The 24,852-nt window shown below is 32.1% G+C and overlaps 1 protein-coding gene across 13 annotated transcripts; it reads right to left on the bottom strand.

Moving 5' to 3' along the window:
• Positions 1 to 13,846: 13,846 nt before the first annotated feature.
• LOC127150472 (uncharacterized) lies at positions 13,847 to 18,844 on the bottom strand. Of its 13 annotated transcripts, none has more exons than XR_007822812.1 (7): positions 18,696 to 18,844; positions 16,437 to 16,514; positions 16,060 to 16,108; positions 15,496 to 15,532; positions 15,275 to 15,362; positions 14,728 to 15,027; positions 13,847 to 14,045 (listed from the first exon to the last, which is right to left on the bottom strand). XR_007822812.1 is itself a non-coding variant. In XM_051088267.1 (6 exons), the coding sequence occupies exons 1-6, from the start codon at positions 18,723 to 18,725 to the stop codon at positions 13,986 to 13,988; spliced, it is 342 nt and encodes a 113-aa protein (XP_050944224.1). In that variant the 5' UTR covers positions 18,726 to 18,844; the 3' UTR covers positions 13,847 to 13,985. The 13 variants fall into 13 exon arrangements, 4 of the variants coding, with proteins under 4 accessions (XP_050944224.1, XP_050944225.1, XP_050944227.1 ...); XR_007822817.1 differs by having other exon boundaries at positions 14,728 to 14,800; XR_007822813.1 differs by having other exon boundaries at positions 16,060 to 16,092.
• Positions 18,845 to 24,852: the final 6,008 nt, after the last annotated feature.

Genomic DNA, 24,852 nt, shown 5'->3' with positions numbered 1-24,852 from the left:
TTTTATGAGTAAATATTAGACATTTTTTAAGGTAAAGGAGTTAATTTAGGCTTAAAAAATATTATTTTAGGATAAAAGGAAATTGAGCAAGTTTACAAGCCAATAATTTAGATGCCATTAATGAATGACAAAATTATGTTCAATGTTTATTTATAAACATGAGTTTAAGACGAAATGTTTCTAAGCATTTTTAGATTTCTGAATGATATATCTTTACTGATTTGATAAATGGTTTGCAAAGTATGAGTTTGGGTATAAAGTTAAAAAGAGTATGTTTAGAAGCATGAATTTATGTAAGTATGATTTATAAACAATTACAAAGCATGTTTTATGAGTATGAGTTTTGAAAGAGATTTAAGCAAATATGTATTTATTTAAACACAAAATTTAGAAGCTATATTTCAAGAATAGTTAGTTTGAATGTTACTGATGAAAGAGTTTTGAGTTATTAGTTTTAAGAAGTTGAAAGTATGAATAGATTTTCAAACCATGTTTATTTTATATACCGAGTTATATATGGTTAATGTGCACAAAGTATCAGAGATAATATAGGGCTTTGCTGACCGCTTAGCCATCTACCACTAAGTTCAAGCAGGATAGTATCGATCTTATTCTACTATCTTATCCGAGTTCATGACATGATAATATCATGACTAAGTTGATCAAGCAGGGTAGTATTAAGCAGTCAGGCTAATGTGGTTAAGTTTATTTTAGGGTATAGAAGGAACAGAGAATTATATTATTTAGTAAGATATATAGTTTTATTATTAGAATTGTTCTTTTAAGTGTTTTTCTTAATATAGTCTTTCAAGTTAATGATTGGTTACTAAATCCTCTAAACATCATTTCTAAGCTAAATATTTTCAACTAGTCACTCTCTTAGCTTTTTTTAACTTGCCCTTTTCACAAATGTTTTCCCGCTTTTCAAGAAAATATCATGTTCCTCCACTAGTAAAAATTTAGGTTTTAACGACACTACAAATCAAAACATTGTGTCGTTAAAAATAAAAAAGGGGTAGGGTAGGAGTAAAATGTGTCGTTGAAAATAAAAGTGACACATTATTCCTTGACACAATTCTATTATCATAATTTAATTTTTCTTGACACATTTCAAGTGTCATTAATTAACGACAAATTCTTTGTGTCATTAAATAAATTTTAAAATAAAAAAATTTTCAATTTCCTCTTCGCGCGACATTCAAAAAGAGTTTTACAATTTGTTCAACCTTTTCTCTCTCTCCCTACCAAAAAACGGGAAACAATGTAACTCATCTCCAAATCTAAGAGACTGTCGTCAAACCCACTAATCTCACACCATCAAACAAGCAAACATTATCTAAGGGACTGTCGTCGAACCCACCAATCTAAGAGACTACCGTCAAAAAATCTTGGCTGCTCTGATTTCTCTTCTCCCCCGGCTATTAGAAAAATGAGTTTTAATGACACTACTAATCAAGGTATTATGTCGTTGAAAATAAAAAAGATGAGGTGAGGTATAATTATGTCGTTGAAAATTATTTATTGACATAATTTTATTTTTCTTGACACATTTAAAACGTCGTTAATTATCAACAAATCATTGACATTCAAGGTCGTGAGTTCGAATCTCAACTGAGCATGTTCCTTTATTCCTCATTTTTGAAAGACTTCACGTGCTCACCTTCCCCACTCTTCAGCCAATCTACGCATACCACGTGTCATCTTCTCCTCAATGGGCGCCTTTGATGTCATGTGTTCGAATCTCATAGCCTGCAAATCATTTTTTCTCACATATTTTCAGTGGCAATCTTGTAATTATATAACAACTTTCAAAAATCCTCTCCTTTCCATCAAATTGAGCGCGCGCCTGGCCCTAAAGTTATGAGTTCGAAACCCATGAAGTGGTTATTTTCATTTCTTTTCTATATATAACTCATTTTTCTGTAAATCTTAATCAATTTTCAGTTATATTTGATCCATTCATAAATCCAACTCCAATTTTCACCCAAATTCTCTTTAAATATCATTTTTTCAGAACTCTCCCATCTCATTCTGTCATTTTTTCTCTAAAAAATATTTCATTAATCTTTTATTCCAATAGAGGGGTAATCTTCGAGGTAATAGAGGATCATGGGTATTCAATTTATTTGAGAGTTTCTTCCCTTTTTCTTCTAATTTAGCATGTTGATTCTTTAATTTTTGTTCAAGAATGAATTCAATTCCATGTGATCTCTATGAAAAAATCTTTTAATTTGCTCTTGATTGTTTAATTAGTATGCAAGATACATTTTGTTTAAAAAATTAAAGTACAAAATTCAATTGATTATCTTTGTCTACAAGAAAGATTATTTAGATCAATATATTGTCTACTCGATTTTTTGGATTGAATTTGATAGAAGAGGAACTACAAAAGATCTTTGATAGCAACACTTCCCAATCTTCATGGTAAGAAAGTTTTGAAACTTACTTATTTTGCAACTGGATTTTATATATTATTTGGATTTTTGGAGTATGTAAAATTTTAAAGTATTTGTTATTTGTTACATTTAAAGTATTTGTTATTTGTTACATTGTTTGTTGTTTTCTCATAACATTGGTTGCAACTTTTGTTCTTGGAATAACTTTGAAAATGATGTTTACTTAATTTATCATGAACTCCGTTAGGAATCAAATAATGAGTTAATATATTGCATATGAAACAATAATTGTATAACTTATGTAGTTTGCTATTTATTATTAGGGCTTCCGAACTTGCAAAAAAGAAGAAGCCTCTGTGGAGGGTAATCAAGATATGGGGGTAGAGATTTAGTAAAAGAAAGAGGTAAGCGTGCTTTATGTTTTGTAACTTAACTTAACTATTTTATTTTAGGAATCATGTTAACGTGTATTTAGGAATGTTGCTTTGACTATCCTGCAATGGTAGTCATTGAAAATCTATTTTGTGTGATCCGCTCAGACATATGTTTTAGGAATCATGTAGACACGTATTTAGGAACTTGATACTTTGTTGTGTTAACTATTCTGCAGTTATGGTAGTCATTGAAAAGCTATTTTTCCAATCCGCTTAGACATATGTTATAGGAATCATGTTGTTTGTATTGACTTTGGCGGAGGGGGGCTAAGGGTAAGTTTATGCTAAGTTTAAATTTGATGCAAACTAGAACATTGCTTGGTCTGTAAAGATTGAATCGAAACTTACATTTGCAACATTTCTATCCTATGCTTATGCCTATGCTTATGTAGTCGGTGTTTTTTTTTAATCTTTTGCATTCCTTATGGGTCTTTTACTTAAAACCTTGGTTGTATTAACTTATTTTGAAAAGTTTATTGGTCTGCTTATTAAGAAGGTGATTTTTGTTTGGCATGACTTAATGTTTATGCTTATGCTTATGTATTTTCCGTAATGAATGTTGGCTAAGGTTCATTTTCTTCAAATTTGCAGGTAGTTGAAGAATCCATGGACCATGGTATCGATCAAGTTCTCATTTATGCGTCAGTTTGATTAGATTAAGTCACACATGCATGTAATATTACAGTAAATTTATCTTTTGAATTATTGTAAAATCTTTACCGATAATGTAGTTATATTTTTTATTATCAATATAAATATCTTTCCAAACATATGTGGGTAATGATGAAATTTAGTATTTGATTTTTTTTAAAGAAGAAATATATGAAATAAAAATATGTGTTGCGAAATTGAAGAATAACGACACCAAACATGTGTCGGCATATAAGCCTTTATTAAATAGAAACAGTGTCGTTAAAGCACATTTCTTGACAACAATTTTGTGTAACGAAATATTTACAACGACAATATATTAGTATCGAGTTATATTGAAAGGTGACACATTTAAAGCATCATTATAAGACTATTAATGACAATATATTTGTGTCAAATGACAGATTACAATGACACATTTAAAGTGTCAATGTAAGGGTATTAATGATAATATATTTGTGTCAAGGTATAGATAACGATGAAATATTTAAAGCGTCAATATAAGGTTATTAATGACAATAAATTCGTGTCGAGTAATAGATAACAGTGACACATTTAAAACGTCAATCTAAGAGTATTGATGACAATATATTAGTGTCAAGGTATAAATAACGGTGACACATGATTTGCGTCAATATAAGGGTATTGATGACAATATATTGGTGTCAAGTCATAGATAACGATGACATATTTATGGCGTCAAGGTAAAGGTATTAATGACACAATTTTGGTGTCATCTAAGCATATTTAATGACACGTTTTTCAAAGTGTCGTTAAATAGCCTTTCTTGACAGTGGCTTCAATGATGCGAAAATTGTGTCGTTGAAAGTCTTTATGAGGCAAAACTTGCGTCGTTAAAACCCATATTTGTACCCTTACATTGACACTTTAAATGTGTCACTGTAATCTGTCACTCAACACAAATATATTGTCATTAATACTATTACATTGACAATTTAAATGTGTCACCGTTATCTATCACTCGACACCAATATATTGTCATTAATACTCTTATAACGATGCTTTAAGTGTGTCACCTTTCAATATAACTCGACACTAATATATTCTCGTTGTAAATATTTCGTTACACAAAATTGTTGTCAAGAAATGTGCTTTAACGACACTATTTATGTTTAATAAAGGCTTATATGTCGACACATGTTTGGTCTCGTTATTCTTCATTTTCGCAACACATATTTTTCTGTCATATATTTCTTCTTTCAAAAAAATTAAATGTTAAGTTTCAGCACTACCCACATATGTTTGGAAAGATATTTATATTGATAATAAAAAAATATATAACTTACATTATCGGTAAAGATTTTACAATAATCTAAAAGATAAATTTATTGTAATATTACATGTATGTGTGACCTAATCTAATCAAACTGACGCATAAATGAGAACTTGATCGATACCATGGTCCATGGATTCTTCAACTACCTACAAATTTGAAGAAAACAAACCTTAGCCAACATTCATTACGGAAAATGCATAAGCATAAGCATAAACATTAAGTACATGCCAAACAAAAATCACCTTCTTAATAAGCAGACCAATAAACTTTTCAAAATAAGCGTCAAAAGTTCATACAACCAAGGTTTTTAATAAAAGACCCATAAGGAATGCAAAAGATTAAAAAAAAAACACCGACTACATAAGCATAGGCATAAGCATTGTATATAAATGTTGCAAATGTAAATTTTGATTCAATCTTTACAGACCAAGCAATGTTCTAGTTTGCATCAAGTTGAAACTTAGCATAAACTTACCCTTAGCCCCCCCTCCTCCAAAGTAAATACAAAACAACATGATTCCTATAACATATGTTTAAGCGGATTGAAAAAATAGCTTTTCAATGACTACCATAACTGCAGAATAATTAACACAACAAAGTATCAAGTTCCTAAGTACGTGTCAACATGATTCCTAAAACATATGTCTAAGTGGATCACACAAAATAGATTTTCAATGGCTACCACTGCAGGATAGTCAAAGCAACATTCCTAAGTACACGTTAACATGATTCCTAAAATAAAATAGTTAAGTTACGTTACAAAACATAAAGCACGCTTACCTCTTTCTTTTACTAAATCTCCACCCCCATATCTTGATTACCCTCCACAGAGGCTTCTTCTTTCTTGCAAGTTCGGAAGCCCTAATAATGAATAGCAAACTACGTAAGTTATACAATTATTGTTTCATATCCAATATATTAACTTATTATTTGATTCCTAACGGAGTTCATAATAAATTAAGTTAACATCATTTTCAAGTTATTCCAAGAACAAAAGTTGCAACCAATGTTATGAGAAAACAACAATGTAACAAATAACAAACACTTTAAAATTTTACATACTCAAAAAATCCAAATAATATATAAAATCCAGTTGCAAAATAAGTAAGTTTCAAAACTTTCTTACCATGAAGATTGGGATGTGTTGCTATCGAAGATCTCTTGTAGTTCCTCTTCTATCAAATTCAACCCAAAAAATCGAGTAGACAATATATTGATCTAAATAATTCTTGTTTTTTCCTGGGAACCATAAAACAAGAAAACATCATCATTGACATTCAACACAAAAGCAAATCTTTAATGGCTTAAATTGAGAAGTTCTAGTTTTGTATCTTATTCTCTTATAGTTTTTAATTTAGTTTATCATTATTCGTAAATGTTAAAATTAGATGATAATGAAACTTACGTAGCATGATACTTCATATATTGGCAGAAGTTCGAAAAAGCAAAAAAAAGTCATCTAAGTGAGAAAAAATGAAATTTTTTTACTAATTGAAAAATGTAATATACTAGTTGCTAGCCAAGAATCATAAAATCCATAAATGAACATTCTTCCTTTCCGTCTCAAATTTTTATATCCATATGGCAAAAAATAAATGAATTTTTCATACATTTTGCAATTATAGAAATTGAAAAATAAATAAATAAATAAATAAATAAATAATAATAATAATAATAATAATAATAATAATGATAATAATAATAATGATAATAATAATAATGATAATAATAATAATAATAATAATAATAATAATAATAATAATAATAATAATAATAATAATAATAATAATAATAATAATAATAATAATAATAATAATAATAATAATAATAATAATAATAATAATAATAATAATACTAATAATAGCAAAACAATGTGAAATATGACAAATATCGATTGGGAAATAATACAGGTTGGCAAATGATTTGGCAAATAATACAGCAAACAATATAGTTGACAAATAATACAAAATAATATAAGAGACGGGTTGAGAAATACTATATTGAAAATAATATACAGATTGAGAATAAAATATTGGAAATAATATAAAATAATATATTGGAAATAATATAAAATAATATATCTAATATAATATACAAGTTGAGAAATAATACAGGTTTGTGAAATAAATATCAAACCTAACAAACTATTATGTCTTTTACAAGTCATCAATTGACAATAGCCAAATTAAATCAATTGGCTTAAATAGAACAAATTTAAAGAATATAGAATAACATGGCCTAAATCTAACAAATTTGAATCAATTGGCCAAAATCTATTAAATTTGAAGCAACCATAAATTTAATTGACCTAAACCTAACAAAATTATAAGCTCACATGAGCTAAATCTAACAAATTCGAAGCACATTGAAATTAATTGACCTAAAAAACAATAAATTCAATTGACCTAAATTTGAAGTAACAATAAAAGCAAACACAGTAAATTCAATTGGCCTAAATTTGAAGTAACGATAAAAGCACAGTAAAGCTAATTGGGCTAACCCTAACAAAATTAAAGTCACCTTAAAATTAATTAATAAAATTACAACAAAAACATATTTGAAAAACTACATCCTTATAATTGATCACTCTCAGAAGGGAAACAAATGGAGGAAATTAAAAAAAAAACATTTGAAGACCAATTTGACAGAATAGTTTTACTTTTTTTCAACCCTCAAAAGGGAAGGGAAAGAGAGAAAATTAAGAAAAAAATTACCTTTGACATAATAGTTTCTTAGGTTGTTTCAACCCTTCCAATTGATCTCAAACGTCCAAAAAAAAACCTGCTTTGTTTTTATAGTGGAGAAGGTGGAGTGAGAGAGAAAATTGGATTAGTTGAGGGAAAATAGGGAGGAGAGTGGAGAAGGTGGGAGTGGAGAGAAAATTGGGTGAGTTGAGGGAAAATAGGAAAGATAGTGGAGAAGGTGAGAGTGGAAGAGAAAATTGGGTGAGTCGAGGAAAAATAAGGAAGAGACTCATATTCATTTTTTTAGTTTTTATTTTTAAAAAGAAAAAGTTAAATTCAAATTCAAATCCAACTTTCAAAATAAAATAAAAATAAAGTAATATAAATAAAATAAAATAATAAATAAAGGACAAAAAATGTTGTATCTACAACTTCTTAGAAGATTACCCCTCCATTGGATCAAAAAATATTTCTTGTAGACAAAGATAATCAATTGAATTTTGCACTTTAATTTTCTATACAAAATGTATCTTGCATACTAATTAAACAATCAAGAGTAAATTAAAAGATTGTTTCATAGAGATCACATGAAATTGACTTCGTTCTTGAACAAAAATTAAAGAATCAACATGCTAAATTAGAAGAAAAAGGGAAGAAACTCTCAAATAAATTGAATTTCCATGATCCTCTTACCCCTTAGAAGATTACCCCTCTATTGGAATAAAAGATTGATGGAATATTTTTTAGAGAAAAAATGACAGAATGAGATGGGAGAGTTCTAAAAAATGATATATAAAGAGAATTTGGGTGAAAATTGAAGTTGGATTTATGAATGGATCAAATATAACTGAAAATTGATTAAGATTTACGGAAAAATGAGTTATATATAGAAAAGAAATGAAAATAACCGCTTCATAGGTTTCGAACTCATAACTTTAGGACAGGTGCGCGCTCAATTTGACGGAAAGAAGAGGATTTTCAGAAAGTTGTTATATATTTACAAGATTGTCATTGAAAATATGTGAGAAAAAATGATTTGCATGCTATGAGATTCGAATACACGACATCAAAGGCGCCCGCGTGAGGAGAAGACGACACGTGGCATGCGTAGATAAGCTGAAGAGTGGAGAAGGTGTAGGCGTGAAGTCTTTCGAAAATAGGGAATAAAGGAATACGCTCGGCTGGGATTCGAACTCACGACCTTGAATGTCAATGATTTGTTGATAATTAACGACGCTTTAAAAGTGTCAAGAAAAATTAAATTGTGTCAATAAATAATTTTCAACGACACAATTGTACCTCACCCCATCTTTTTTATTTTCAACGACACAATACCTTGATTAGTAGTGTCATTAAAACCCATTTTTCTAGTAGCCGGGGGAGAAGAGAAATCGGAGCAACCAAGATTCCTCGATGGTAGTCTCTTAGATTGGTGGGTTGGACGGCAGTCCCTTAGATAATGTTTGCTTGTTCGACGGTGTGAGATTAGTGGGTTTGACGACAATCTCTTAGATTTGGAGATGAGTTACGTTGTTTCCCGTTTTTTGGTAGGGAGAGAGAGAAAAGATTGAGCAAATTGTAAAACTCTTTTTGAATGTCGCGCGAAGAGGGAATTGAAATTTTTTGAATTTTTGGTTTTTTTTATTTTAAATTTTATTTAATGACACAAAGAATTTGTCGTTAATTAACGACACTTTAAATGTGTCAAGAAAAATTAAATTGTGACAATAGAATTGTGTCAAGAAATAGTGTGTCACTTCTATCTTCAACGACACAATGTTTTGATGTAGTGTCGTTAAAACCCAAATTTGTACTAGTGGTTGTTGAAATAGGATTTTATTTCTTAAGCTTTGTTTTCGTGAGCGTCATCTTTGGTGCGACATGTTATGTATATCTTTAGAAAACCAGAATGTTTAGAGTTCTAATACTCGGTTGGGTTGTTGGCAGTCCGAGAAGAATTAAACCGAGCTTATAGATCAAGGATCTAGCTCAAGACGGTAAGTGACAAAACCAACTTTGAAATATTTTCCATAACTGTTATTATGATTGAATGCGATAAATGTTTACTTATGAAGCTACGAAAGGTATTTGAATTTCATGACTATTTTCAAGTATACATTTGGAGACTAGATTTCTTAAAGAAATTTATGCTAGCAGGTAGATATTAAATGTTTGGAAAGTATTTAAACCACAATGTTTTAAGCAAAGCATGAATTAGTAAGAAGTTTTGTTTTAAGAACTACAGTTTTCCACGAAAGAGCTGAGTAAAGTTCGAGCTTTGTGTAAAATTTATAAGCAGGCATGTTTTAATATTTTTAGATGATTTATGAAATTTTCATTAACTACATGACTGAGATCTTGAGTCTGAGGCTAGAGATTATTGTGTGCACACTGGTTAGATTCTGTTGTTGACGTTGAGTGTACTCCGTAACAACGATACTGTCGTGATTGCTGGGCGGGTCCCACTACATCGTAGAGCTTGTAAACGTTGTTGTACTGGGTGTACCCTACACAACGTAGATTTGTCATGTTAGTTAAAATGCTTCGATATACTTGATATGTTTTGCTAGATTTCAAGGATGAACATGTTGAGTATTTAAGGAAGCTATTCTTACTACTACACGTTTACATATACAACTTGTATAAACAGATTTATATGTGTAAAGTTTTCACGTGCTCTTATCTTTAAATTCATAGTTTTAAACTGAGTCACTCACTGAGCTTCATAGCTCACCCTTTCCAGAATGTTTTACCCATTTTCCAGGTAGAGATCGAGTTTTCGGTGCCTGATAGACTGTCTTAGTCTGCTGAAGCTCCGTTATCGATTGCCAGTACGTGTTTTGAATTGTGCATAGAGTCTGTTGTGTTATGATGTATATACACCCTTGTATGTTATAGATAGTCCACAGTTTGTATAAGTTTTAGGAGTTGTAGCTGTGTAAAATTTTGTTGGTTATATTTTAATTAAGGTGTCTTTAGGTTTACTCGTGAAATCAGTAAATTTTGAGGTATACTTCATGTATGTGTTTGACTAGCCTAGGATCCGCTGTGTTTTGTTGCATGTATAATAGTTTATATACTAGATTGGCAAGTTTATCACATGAAAGTTTTAAGCAGAGTCGACAGATACAGGTACAGAAAAGCGTTGTTTGTCGACTTCAAGCCATCTTTCGGTCTAAGGTAGCAGGTAGTCCGGGAAGGGGTGTCACAACTTGGTACCAGAGCAGTTTGCTCCATGGGAATTAAGGTAGAGTAGTTAGCTCTAAGAAGAAACTGGAAAGTAAATACTTGAAAGTCAAGTTAGAAGTGAGTCCAATTATCATTAATATGTGAGTAGACATTTAGTATCATGCATTTTGGTTAAGTATTTATAGTATGTCTAATGTGTTGACATATTATAGGAGTCATGCCACCACGTACTGGCAGACGACGCCGGCAGAATCAGGACGGGATGCAAGGTCCTACCCAAGGTCCATCTTTAGGGGAATCTAGTATCCTAAGAGTTCGAGGTGGGGCAGGAAATGAGCAGTTTGCAAGAACTGCAGAGGAGATAGGAAGGCCAAATAGAGCAGAGCCTAGTGATCCAGAAAAGGCATACGGAATTGAACGGCTGAAGAAGTTAGGGGCTACAGTGTTTGAGGGTTCCACAGATCCAGCTAATGCAAAGAACTGGTTGAATATGCTTGAAAAGTGTTTTGATGTGATGAATTGTCCTGAGGAGCGAAAGATTATATTGGCCACATTTTTGTTGCAAAAAGAGGCTGAAGGATGGTGGAAATCTATATTAGCTAGGCGCAGTGATGCACGTGCTTTAGACTGGCAGACTTTTAGAGGCATATTCGAAAATAAGTATTATCCCAGCACATACTGCGAAGCCAAGAGGGATGAATTTCTGGGGTTGAAACAAGGATCACTTTCAGTGGCTGAGTATTAGAGGAAGTATACCGAGCTTTCACGATATGCTGACGTTATTGTGGCTTTTGAGAGTGACAGGTGCCGAAGGTTTGAAAGAGGGTTGCGTTTTGAAATACGTACCCCAGTTACAACCATTGCTAAGTGGACAAATTTCTCTCAGTTAGTGGAGACTGGCCTTCGTGTGGAGCAGAGTATAACAGAAGAGAAATCAGCAGTAGAGCTTAGTCGTGGGACTTCAACAACTAGTGGATTTAGAGGCCGTGAGTAGCCGAGATTCACGCCTGAGATAAATATTTCAAGCCGTCAAGATTTTAAGAATCGCTCTGGAGGCCAAGCATCGAGGAACGTGAGTTATGGCAGTGTTTTTCAGAGATAGAGCCAAAGAATACCTAGTCAACCCATTAGATCAGCGGTAAGATCGCAACCAAGTCAGGAGTCTGTTGCTAGTACAGTCAAGCGAACACCATGCACGAGTTGTGGCAGGAACCATTGGGGTCAGTGTTTGGTAGGTGCCAGTGTATGTTACCAGTGCGGACAACAAGGACATTTCAAGAAAGATTGTCCGCAGTTGAACATGACAGTTCAGAGAGATCAGGGAGTTGGATCCCAGACAGTTGAGCAATCGAGAGTTTCAGTGGTTCCAACAGAGGGCACCAGTGGTGCAAGGCAAAAGGGAGTTGTTGGAAGACCTAGGCAACAGGGAAAAGTCTATGCTATGACTCAACAAGAAGCGGATGACGCACCAGACGTTATTACTGGTACGATTCTTATTTGTAATATACCTGCAGATGTTTTATTTGATCCAGGTGCTACGCATTCCTTTTTATTTGCAAACATTTTCTCTTTCAATAAAATACTTCAAAACCAAATTACTCATACATCAAATTAAACATTTCCAAATGCCAGTAGACAAAAAGTATGTCTTACAAATTTTACTATTAAAATTTAGTCAAAATTTAATTATAAAAGGGTATTGGCAAGGGTGGCAAAAAAAAAAATTAAGCACATATTCTAACAATGTGAAATTTTACAAAAAGAACAAATTTGTGTCAACCCAACTCAATTTAAATGAACACTGAAACTGTAAATTAAAAAATGCGGTCATGATTCAGTGACTTTCACAAGGAATTTAATTGCTATATAATTACCATTTGATTGCCTTCTTTTTTTGTTAATTGTTTTTAACTAATCATCTGATTGTATTTTGATTGTGGTATGATTACCTTTTTTATCGATTTAGATAGTAGTTTTTAATATTGCCTCATCTGATTTTCATATGGTTGCTTTCTTTTCTTGGACATTATGGGTTGAAATCTCTAAAATAGCGAAAGTGTGTCACATAACTGTACTCGAATTAACTATCAGTATACTAATACATAGACAAAAAAAAAAAAAAAGGATTATAATTTTGATAACAAAATTTAACCCATTGTATAATAATTAGTTAAGCATGCAAAGACAGAAATTCTAGAAAATATAGAGAGGTTGAAACTTGTTACGTTGATGTTTCTGAATCTACAGATGCCTTTGGATTGGGATCACAAATTGGAACTCCACCAAGAGAAAACCTCCATATTCATATTGCATTTGAAGATTGGCTTAAGGCAACACAATAAGGAATTAGGAATTTTAGAGACAAAAAGTAACATCACATAGCCTTTATGTGTTAGAAGAGAAAACGTCCTATCCTCGTTTCTTCTTTCCTTTTTGTAACTTACGTATGGTAGAGGGAGAGCACAATATGGGAGTAACCCAACGTCTTTACGTGTTAATTTTAATTCAATTTAACTAATTATATTAAATAAAATGGATTTTTTCAAAAATATAACAAAGCGACAAAACATCTACATTGTTTAGATTTGACTATTGTTTGGTACACAATCGGTTAGATTTGGTCATTTAGATTTGGATAGCTAAATCTAAACGATTTATTTTTTCAATTATCTGTACACGCTAGTAGAAAAAGGGCCTAAGATGACAGTTAAATGTTGTCATAAAAAGATTTCGTGACAGTTATTTGCAGTCATTGATGCGGCAGCCATGGAAAGTATTTTATGACAGTTCTACAAAACTGTCACGAAATGTGTTTTTTATGACAGAGAATAAATGTCACGAATTCTTTATTTATGACAGATTATAACTGTCATTATTTAGATTTTATGATAGATAATAGCTGTCATTGTTTATATTTTATGACAGAAAATAAGTGTCATTGTTAATCTTGTTTGACAGATATTAAATGTCATTATTTATCATTTATCACTTTTATTAATTGTCATCATTTCATCTACCATGACTTTAATTAACTGTCAAGAAAACATTTTTTAAGACAATTTTTTTTACATTCAAATGTCATAATTGCATTTTTAGTGCCTCTTTTCTTGCCCTAATTTTAATTGAATCCCTGTTTTTCTTACCGTCCTGCCATTACACAACAATACAATCACAAAGTACTATACAACACACTCATATGGAAAGAAATGTTTTAATATATATACTTTAATATATGTACAAATGTTCATAAAGTATTTGTACAATGAAACAATGAACAAACTATTTAAATAAGTACATTTAAACCAAGAATTAGCTACCAAACCTACAAAAAGGCTTATAAATCAATCAATTGCCGCAAATATGACTTTACTGTTCCAATGGATTCTTGCAAAACCTAGTAAGAAAAGAAAATGATGATTGTAGCTTAGAATAAGACTAGTACTTGTTATAAAGATAGGAAATAGCGCAAACACCCAAAACGGACAAAGCAACAATCAAACATTTCAAAACCCAATAACAACCACAGCTTAGTATAAAGATAAATGAAATGTTAAGAAGAATGACAACCTAATAACAGTCATTAGTACTAATTAATTATAAACCAGTAACAACCAAGATGAGAAGAATGACATATATTTAACTGAACACAATCAGTCATTTCTCCAATATCAATGTTGAGAAGAAGCTAATTCAAGGAGAAAATTTATAGCAAAGGTTCTCTAGTAGTTCAAACAAAGGTATTTCAATTAATCGGCATTTGTGCGATATATATAGCAATTCAGTTAATCATGAAGTTGTACATATAGATAAGTACTTGACTAGTTTGCAACAAGAAGCTAGTATAAAATTTCCAAAGATGAACAAACGGATTGATAATGACTAAGAAAAAGATAAACACAAAGTGCAGAAAAAGAAGTACGATTGTGTGTGTTGTTGATCAATAGATATATTCGAAATAGAACATTTGAATGGAAAAAAAAAAGGACTTTAACAGTTTAACCATGTCATTCTTTTTTATTCAATTATTTGTACAAACAATTCTCTTCATCAGAATCAAATAAGGGAAGATATCTTACAATATGGATAGGGAAGTTAACTGGCCAATACACATCATTCAATGGATCCTAAAGCTGATTATGACTGATGTTTCTACAATTTCAATAAATAAGGGAAAACATCAATGACAATTTAAGTCTTGTGTAAAACAAACAATACCAATTGATAGCAAAAAGAATTGCTATGGTACTTATATCGCAGAATCAAGTTAATTACAATTTTAAAATGTATTTAGTATTAGCCAGTTGTGCAGAACGATGAATGATGTTATTTTGAGCAGAGAAAGAGTAATCTGAAAGATGACTTGCCTCTCCAATAACCTTACAAAATTAAATCAAACTTCAGTTAAAGAAATATAATCAAGTCAAGAGAACTAACACAACACAAGAAGTGGTTAATTAAGAGAATTTTAATCAATATAATAAACTTACATCTCGATTTATGTCGCTGTATGATTGAATTGAAAATAAGTAAGCACAATAGTTGCTACTAGGGGGAATATAACCACAACATTTAAATGCACTTGCTGTTGATACAATAGAATAGGCTATGACATTAAGAACTCACCAATTGGCTCCGCACAAGATAGGACAACACATCTTGCCTAAGGCTACGGAAAGTATCATTTTGATCAAGAACCTCTTGCAAAGCAGATCTGGGAGAGAATACAAAGGAACATGTATGAGAATATAAGCTTTTTCTTTTTCTTTTTCTTCTTTTTTTGGGTAAAATGTTTGATGTAGTAAATTAGAAGGACAATTAAATTGGGGGTCGTTTTGAACGCATACATATATGCATCAATGAGATCAGCTCGGATATCCATCTACATTAAACAAGATAAAGTAAAATTAAACCCAGGAATAAGTTATATTCTTCCATTTAAAACTTGGATTCATAAAGTGTGAAGAACAAATTTAAACCGTAAAAAATAAAAGCAATTCAACCGGATGAAATGATTGATAGATAGGTTCATACAGAAGCAAAGCAAATCAAGTATTTCAAACTTTCACAAATGTGAAACTATCAAATTGTCTGATGTGGTTTTGGTAAGATAACTTCAGTCAAGTACATTAGTAATCAACAGAAAGATAAATAGAAAAACATACCAATTTAAAAAACATTCAGAACCTCCTAAAAACATAATGCAAATCTCGATTCAGTTATAACAAAAAGAACAGAGATACCAGTAGAGGAAAAGGCTAAATTTTGTATCATGCAGCAAACATATATATATATATATATATATGAAACGAACATAGACAGTAATGGAAAGCAGATTTATAGAAAGAAAGAGTCGAATTGAAAATTTTGTGAAATAATAGTAAAATGTTATTAAAGGTAGGTTCACATCTGAATGCTAAAACTTCCACGAATTCTTTGTCGACCTACACAAGCATAAACCTAAATTCTAACAATTCTCAGCAAATCATCCCACCAATAATCTAGGCCAATATTTGAAGAAGAAAACAGAAATATATTATAAATTGATAGACTATTAAAGGCATAGAGAATAAGGGTTAACCTAATATTAAAATCAGAATGAATGAAACTTCTTATGCTATAGAAGATATCAGAAGTTTACTTGCATAAAATATAAATGTGAAGGGCACAATACTAAAGTATAATATGATCGAACTTCATAAATATATACATGTCAAAGGATAGACCTTTAGTATTTATAAGAGGGGTGTGTTATTGATAATATTGATTTGTTATAAACAATAAATACCTTAACTCCATGCTTTTTACAGATTCTTTTCAGCAAGGAGAAGAGTATATACTGAGTGTTTGTCTGCCCCAGGTGGATCTGAAAAGTTGCAAGTTAATGTAATCCTTCTTCACGTAATCTACACATAAACATTATACAACCACAAAAACACACAAGTTAATTTTTTAATATTCATACCCTCAGCCATTCTCTGTCGGATATCATTGCAATGGACGAAGGAACATCTTCATTTTTATTGAAAGACCTCTTAATATTAGTTAAAGTTTCCTCGATCTAAGGTATCATAGTCCATCGCATTTTCTATATGCATCATACAAAACAGATGTACAAACTTGTGGGAGGTGGCTTAAATAATAATAAGCCATTGGACGAACTTTAACTTCTCTGAAAGGAGTGACATTTTTGAAATTTAATGAAACTTTATATAAAGGTCAAAAGCAACTACCTACATTTGATTACAATTTATGAAAACCAAAATAGTCATCCCCACTCCATAAAACTATTAATCTAGATCAACAGTTCATACAAATTGCATCAACTTTGGAGCCAACTACTAAAATTCAGTAACATTTGCACAGAATCGTTATCTTTACTAAACAAAGACGGGTTCAAATACAAAGAACAAAAAAATGGGTTTCCTAAGTCTGATGTCAAATCTAAAAATACAAAGAAATGTATTCCATCTGTCTCACCTAAGGAAAGACGAGAAGAACACAAAATGGGATTCCTAAGTCTTAAAAATTACTTCAGGCCGCAGAGTGTAGAAACAAAAAAAATCTAATGTGTTTGCTAAAAATTTCCTCTACAAAGCATTCTATACAGAATTCACCTATATAGAACTTAGACCAAAAATCAACAAGCCATTTCAACACAACCAGTATAAAAATCACAAACCCTTTCAAATTCCCAATAATACTTCTTATAAGAAAAACAACATTCATCAAACAATAAAAGCAATCAATAGAGAGTTGCAACAAATACACAATAAAAGCATCAATAGTTATTTAATATGAATATGTTGAACATGCTTGTATTGCCACCAAGGTCTTCCAAAAAAAAATATTGGCATTAGATATGAATGTCAATAACATTTACTAACAATTCAATTAAATCGTTTAAAACCACAACCAATTACTCGATATTTCACATGGTGTGCAAAAATGTATACAAAAACATTGGCACTATCTCTTCAACATACACATTATTAGTCCCCTTTAACTAGCCTCATAACTCATAAAACACTTATATATTACATATTGACAAAACTAACATCAATGTCTATAACAATACAAATAGACAACAATGCAGGCTGCAAGTAGTTCTTTAAATATGAATACCAATGTGTTCATAATAACCAATACTTCTATTCCTTGCGATACTAAATCAAGACATTTAATTGAATCGGTAGACAAACAATTAACAAATTTGTGAAGAAATCGATGTTCGTTAACTACCTAATGCAACCTCACAAAAATACAAAAACAAGCAAAAAACGCACTGCTAAGTAGAACCACCAGTGAATCATGACTGAGCACATACAACACAAAGATAAAAAATCTACAAAATCCAAATGTTTAGAACCCAATTATACACTTGTTGATGAGTTGAATACAAAATTATATTACAGTTTATAAACCAAAAAGTAGAATAAGTTATGGAACCAATATAAGGGTGGAAAATAACAGAGAGATGTCGGCCAATATATTAACTCTCGGCTCTTAGAGGATAGAAGACTCCAATTATGAAATAATTTAATCAGAATGTGCCTTACTTTAAAAAAGTAAAAAAGAAGTGACAATGGCTTGTCTAAATTCTTTTGTCCTACAGCAACAGGAAGATATTATGAAATTCATCCTTGTTTACACAAAACAAAAATATGCATTTTTTATATAGTATGAAAGATTAATATTAAAAATATCAACAAGGTTAGAGAATTATTCCATACAAAATGACTTATTACTCCTTTTAAAGTTAGATGGATAGATTTCTAATAGCTCGGACAAAGTAGCCAACGAAAATTGGCAAAAGTTAAAACTTAGTTGGCATTGCACAGCAAATTTCGTGTCTGATGGACAACAACTTCAGGAATTCGCCATTTAGCAACAATACAAGCAGTAAGAAACTAAAATAATGAATTAGATAAAAAGCTAAACAATAAGAACAATTTGGGTTCGAAGTGGTTGCTCATAATGTAATTGAAATCACAATACGTTGTTGAAACCAAATGAATGTTAAAAATCCAAAAAATCTTCACCTTACCTGAATCCTCGTATACGTATTCGACGGCATAGATCCTACCACTACATCCAAAAATGAAGAGCGACAATCACCGTAGCCGTAGGCCGACCCAAAGACCTGACGGCCACTGTATTCTCAACCAGAATTGCCTTCCCTTCCAAATCCCCAAAAGGATTCCCAGTGATTACATTACACGCACCACCAGAGAGACCGCACTGAATAGAGCGAATAGGAATCGAACAACTGGAAGAAGATCCACCATAAGCCATCCAGAGAGATCGACCGCCAAGATCAATAGCGAGATGGACGGGCTTAATAAGAGAACCACGAAAAACAGTGGCCAAATACTGATTGGTGAGGAAATCTTTAGTGAGGAGGATGACGAGAGAGAAGGTTTCGCCATGGAAGAGGGTTAAGGAAGAGAGAAGAAGAAGGAAGGAAGGGAGAATGGGGAACAACCATGGGAAATTTCTGGCACAGTCGGCGAAGTTTGCCACGGATTGGAAATAGGTTAAACAGAGAGAGAGTGAAGACTTTGGAAGAGAAAATTTTTGCATGAGGGAGGAGACGGCCGGAGGCAGCGTTGACAGGAGGAATTTTAAAGAAGAAAGGGGAGTGTGTGTCAGGGTTTTGCGTGAGGGAGGGATTTTGCTTTTCTTTATTTTTTTTTATTTTAATAAAAAGTATTTAATTAATTTTTTAATACCCTTACATATTATGATAGCAAATAACTGTAATGTATTTGGGCATTCCGAAATCACTGTATTTTCCTGCCAAAAACCCGCTTTTTAACATTTGATGACAATAGTTATTTGTTCCATCCTTTCAATTTGGGATGGAACAACTATCATAATAGGAGATTTTTCTTGCAGTGACACGATCGTTTAATTTAGTTACACAGTCGTTTAATTTGGTTAAGGATCGCTTAGATTTGGGTAGCCAAATCTAAACAACTTTTGTTTTTCAAAATTTAGTACAAGATATTTGTCTACATGATCATTTAGATTTGACTATTTTTTATATACGATCATTTACATTTGGAGCCAAATCTAAACAACGTTTTTTTCAAGTCTTATATTTAGTACACGATCTTGAACAACCAAATAAAAATTTGAAAAAAATAGATATTTTATATTTGATACACGATCTTGAACCAAATAACAGTATGGAAGAAAATAATAAAAGAAAAGAAGAACGATGGAAAGAAAAAAATCAAATCGCAGACGAAGGGGAAAGATGACGATAAAAGGAAGAGAAAAACTTGAATATTTAAAAAATGGCTACCTTCATAGATTTTGTTACACGGGTCATAAATATTTTATATGTTATATTTATGAAAAAAATTCAAAATAAAAATAAATAAAAATTTAATTACGGGAAATTTGTATAAATATAAAAAAAATTTGTAAATATTTAGAGGCCGTATAACAAAATGAAAAGGCTCAAGAAGCTGGCCATTTTTTTATAAATATTCCAAGTTTACCCTTCCTTTTCATCGTCTTTCTTTTCCTCCTTCATTTTTTTTCTTTCCATCGTCTTTCTTCTTTTCTTCTATTTTTTTCTTCCAAACTGTTATTTGATTCAATATCGTGTATCAAATATAAAAGATCTATTTTTTTTTCCAAATTTTTATTTGGTTGTTCAAGATTGTGTACTAAATATAAAAGATCTTGAAGAAAATGTCATTTAGATTTGACTCCAAATCTAAACGATCGTGTACAAAAATAGTCAAATCTAAACAATCATATACCAAAGAATCTTTTAAAAAAATCGTTTAGATTTGGGTAACCAAATCTAAAAGATCCTGTAGTCAAATCTAAATGATCGTTTAACAAAAGAATTTTAAAAAAAAAAATCGTTTAGCCAAATCTAAATAATCATGTAACCAAATCTAAACAATTGTGTATCAAAAAATCTTGGAAAAAAGTTGTTTAGATTTGGCCGCCCAAATCTAAACGATCGTGTAACCAAATTAAATGATCCTATACATCTTAAAAAAAAAATCGTTAGCCAAATCTAAATATCAAATCTAAATGATTGTGTACCAAACAATAATCAAATCTAAACGGAAAAAGAATCGTTTATATTTGGATCCAAATTTAAACCATCGTGTACCAAATAATAGCCAAATCTAAACAATCGTGTACCAAATATATTACGTGCATTGTTGACAGCGTGGTTGACGTTTATTTTTTATATTTTTCATTGTGGGCCTGTGGGCTTTTTTCATTTTCGAAATTGTTCTATACAGTGTAAATATTTTGCCACTTTGTTATATTTTTTAAAAGACCCCTTTAACTAAACTGTCATTTAAATTAATAACTAATAATCAATTAAACCAATAATTAATTAAATATAATCTAAATAAAAATTTGGTTAATTTACATGTAGAACAAAACCCAAAAATATTTACGTTCGTATAACAAAAAAAATAAAAGTCCATGATTTTTTCATAATTTTCAGATTTGTTCTTTAGTCTTGTAGGACGATTTTTCACTTTTTCATCTCATTTTCCAGATTTCCTTTCTTCTATTTAAATCTCCTATTTTATATTTATCATTTTCGGCATGGTAATCATTTTAAATGATCAACACATGTTTATCATGGTCAACACGATCATTAGATTTAAAGTTTTTCACAATCATTTACGTTGAACTACACGATTGCTTAACACAACTAACCTGATTGCTTATCATAATCAACATGATCATTTACCTTGGTCAAAACAATCATTAGATTTGAAGTTTTAAACAATCCATTACAGTAGACTACACGATAGTTTGTCATAATCAACACGATTTGATAAAGTTGATGAACCTTGGTCACAACAATCATCAACGTTTTGGTCAAAGCCGTAGGATTTGATCGCAGTATCAAACCTAATGTTCCAAGATCTAGATGCTTGTTTCAACCCATAAATGGATCGATTCAGCTTACAAACTTTTTGCTCTTGACCTTGGGTTATAAACCCCTCGGGCTGAGACATAAAGATACTCTCTTCAAGATTGTCATTCAGAAAAGCAGTCTTGACATCCATTTGCCATATTTCATAATCATAAAAAGTGGTGATGGACAAGAGAATCCTTATAGACTTTAACATAGTAACAGGAGAAAAAATAGTCAACCTCTTCCCTTTGGGTATACCCTTTTGCTACAAGTCTAGCTTTGAAGGTCTGTACCTTCCCAGCTGAATCTCTCTTTCTCTTATAGATCCATTTACACCCTATAGGTTTTACCCCTTCAGGTAGATCTACAAGCTCCCATACTGAATTGAAGTACATAGACTCCATTTCAAGGTCCATGGCTTTGACCTATTGGTCCTTATCTACATCATTCATTGCCTGTTTATAGGACAATGGATCCTCAACAACATCATCTGGTATGACAACCTGAGTTTCAGTTAAACTCAAATAACGGTTAGGTTGTGATACAACCCTCCCACTGCGTCGAGGCATTCTCAACGATTAAGAAGGATGAGATTGACCTGATGTAGTGGTTTCATCAATTCTTGATGAGGGACCAACTTCATCAATAACCCTTGTTGATTCATCAGTAGCTTCATTTAATACTAATTTGCTTCGTGGCTTATGATCTCTCATGTGGTTTTCTTCCAAGAAAGTAGCATTTGTCGATACAAACACTCTATTTTCTTGTGGATCGAAGAATAGACCACCTCTCGTCTCTTTAGGGTAACCAACAAATTGGCATAACCTTGAATGAGGTTCCAACTTCTTGGGATTTGTCACTCACATGTGCTGGACAACCCCAAATTCTGAAATGACTTAAACTAGGTTTACGTCCTCGTCATAACTCGAAAGGTGTTTCAGAAACACTCTTCAAGGGAACATTGTTCAAGATATGAACTGCAGTCTCTACTGCATACCCCCAAAACGAGCTAGGCAATTGAGTGTAACTCATCATTGAACGAACCATGTCTAACAAGGTTCTATTTCTCTTTTCTGTTACACCATTTTGTTGAGGTGTACCAGGTGCTAAGAGTTGGGATTGGATTTCATGTTCTATCATATAGTCCTGGAATCTCAAATCCATGTACTCTTCACCTCGATCAGATCGAAGTATTTTAATCTTTTTACTTAATAAATTTTCAACTTCAGCCTTATACTCCTTGAACTTTTCAAGAGCTTCAGACTTATGCTCCATTAAGTATAAATAACCATACCTTGAATAATCATCTATAAAAGAGATGAAGTATTCAAAACCCCCTCTAGCTTTTACATTCATCGGACCACAAAGGTCTGAATGTATAAGTTCTAAAGGCTCTTTGGCTCTATAACCTTTTCCAGCAAAAGGTCTCTTTGTCATTTTTCCTTCAAGACATGATTCACATGGAGGTAATGAATCATCTTCTAACTTGTTTATAAGTCCATTCTTTACCAATCTCCCGATCCGATCGAGATTTATGTGACCTAATCTTAAATGCCAAAGATAGGTATTGTTATTTGGAGAAATTCTTTGCCTTTTATTTTGAGTATTAGCAGTTCTAAACATCTCATGATTTAAAACTGCTTTTGCTTCATTAGGTCTTAATACATACAAGTTGTTTTCAAGCTTAGCCGAACAAATATGTACACCATTCTTAGAAATGAACGCTTCATTCATAGAAAAATTAATTTAGTACATATGTTCAATAAGACAAGAAACGGAAACTAAGTTCCTTTTAATTTTAGGAACTATGTACAAGTTTTCCAAAAACATGAATTTATTTCTGAAAAAAACTTAGCATCTCCCACTGCACGAGCTGAAATGACATCTCCCGTTCCAACCTTGAGTGTCATCTCACTCTCCTCAAGCTGCTTGAAGGAACTAGTTTCTTGTAAAGAAGAACAAACATGGTTAGTGGTCCCTGAATCAAGTATCCAGGCATTTTGGTCATTTTCCACTAAACATGTTTCCAAGACAAGTAAATCATATTTACCTTCCTTTTCTTTCTTCTTAACAAGGTACTTAGGGCAATTTGTTTCCAATGCTCATCAACATTGCAGTGGAAACATTTCCCCATGATGACTACCTTAGTCTTCCCTTTGCCCTCAACAGCAATAGTAGGACCTTTCCCCTTCCCTTCTTTCCTCTTCTGGATTTTCTCCGATCCAGAAGATGAAGGTGCAAACCTCCTAGAATGGGCAACATTTGCCTCTTGTTTGATCTGAATGGACGGTTGCCCAAACATCTCTCTAAGATAGTCCATGATCTGACGTACAGTGACCATGATCTCATGTTTCTTGCTCAATATGTCAGACATACTAGCCAAGATGTGGAGGCGAGCCTTGTCATTGGCCTTTGTCCAACGGTCATATGCATCCCTAACACTTTGGGATGCATATTTAGTGGGGAAAGGAGGACATTCCTCCATTAAGACGAAGCGTAGATCAGCGATAACTAGAATCATATTCATTTTTGATTTCCACATCGCATAATTTTCACCATTTAATTGATCTTTTTTAAGCAATGCAATAATTGAGGAAGACATGCTGGAATAGCAAACAATTGACCGTATTAACCCATTACATAAAACAATCCAATCAATTCAGCAAAAAAACAAACAATCAAAGAACCCTAATAAAACTAATGATTTAGTTTGTGCAACGATACTTCAGAAGTTTAGAGCAACAATCACCGAAGGGTGATCAATTACTCCTCTTCTGAATTGAGACAATCTCAACTAATTACTAATACTAGAATAACTCTTATTCCTATAGTTCTTAGCTATCATTGTTCGGTCAAGGATTCATTAACTAACTTAATTCATCCCGTAAGTGTGACCCTACCATTTTCAGTTCCCAGAGGTACGCTTCAACAGGCTACCGTTAGGAAAGACAACTATTGAAGATTAACCTAAGAAATCCTATCCATTTCTGGAGTTTACGATGTTCCGACTTATATGATCAAGCCCTCCGAAGGGAAGGTCGCTCCAGGACGACACGCAGGCAGATCATAGAAATCTCACGGTGCAACCTAATGGAGGAGACCGTAGGATACGTTGACACGCGTCCTTCTCCCACTTACTATGAACATTTCCCCTATTCACCTTGTTATTGACCCATACAAACACTTTTCGAAGGGAGGCCGCGCCCAGGGCGACATGAAGCCGAGTATGGATCTCACGTGTGAACTCTTAGGGACGTGAGAGCAAAAAATTGATATATCATATATACCATTT

This window comes from Cucumis melo, chromosome 8 (assembly GCF_025177605.1).
Source record: "Cucumis melo cultivar AY chromosome 8, USDA_Cmelo_AY_1.0, whole genome shotgun sequence".
Taxonomy (NCBI): domain Eukaryota; kingdom Viridiplantae; phylum Streptophyta; class Magnoliopsida; order Cucurbitales; family Cucurbitaceae; genus Cucumis; species Cucumis melo.
Note: the sequence above shows the minus strand (reverse complement) of the source record. Positions and strands in the feature narration are given on the sequence as shown.

Bases quoted from the DNA above. Each gene is read 5' to 3' on its own strand.
- LOC127150472 (XM_051088267.1), bottom strand. From the start codon at position 18,725: ATGCCGTCGAATACGTATACGAGGATTCAG. The intron at 16,109-16,436 runs GTATTTATTGTT...GTTAGAATTTAG, and splicing joins GTAAAAAGCATGGAGTTAAG to GTTTATGCTTGTGTAGGTCG. The intron at 14,046-15,274 runs GTGAGTTCTTAA...TTTTCTTACTAG, and splicing joins ATCTTGTGCGGAGCCAATTG to GTTTTGCAAGAATCCATTGG.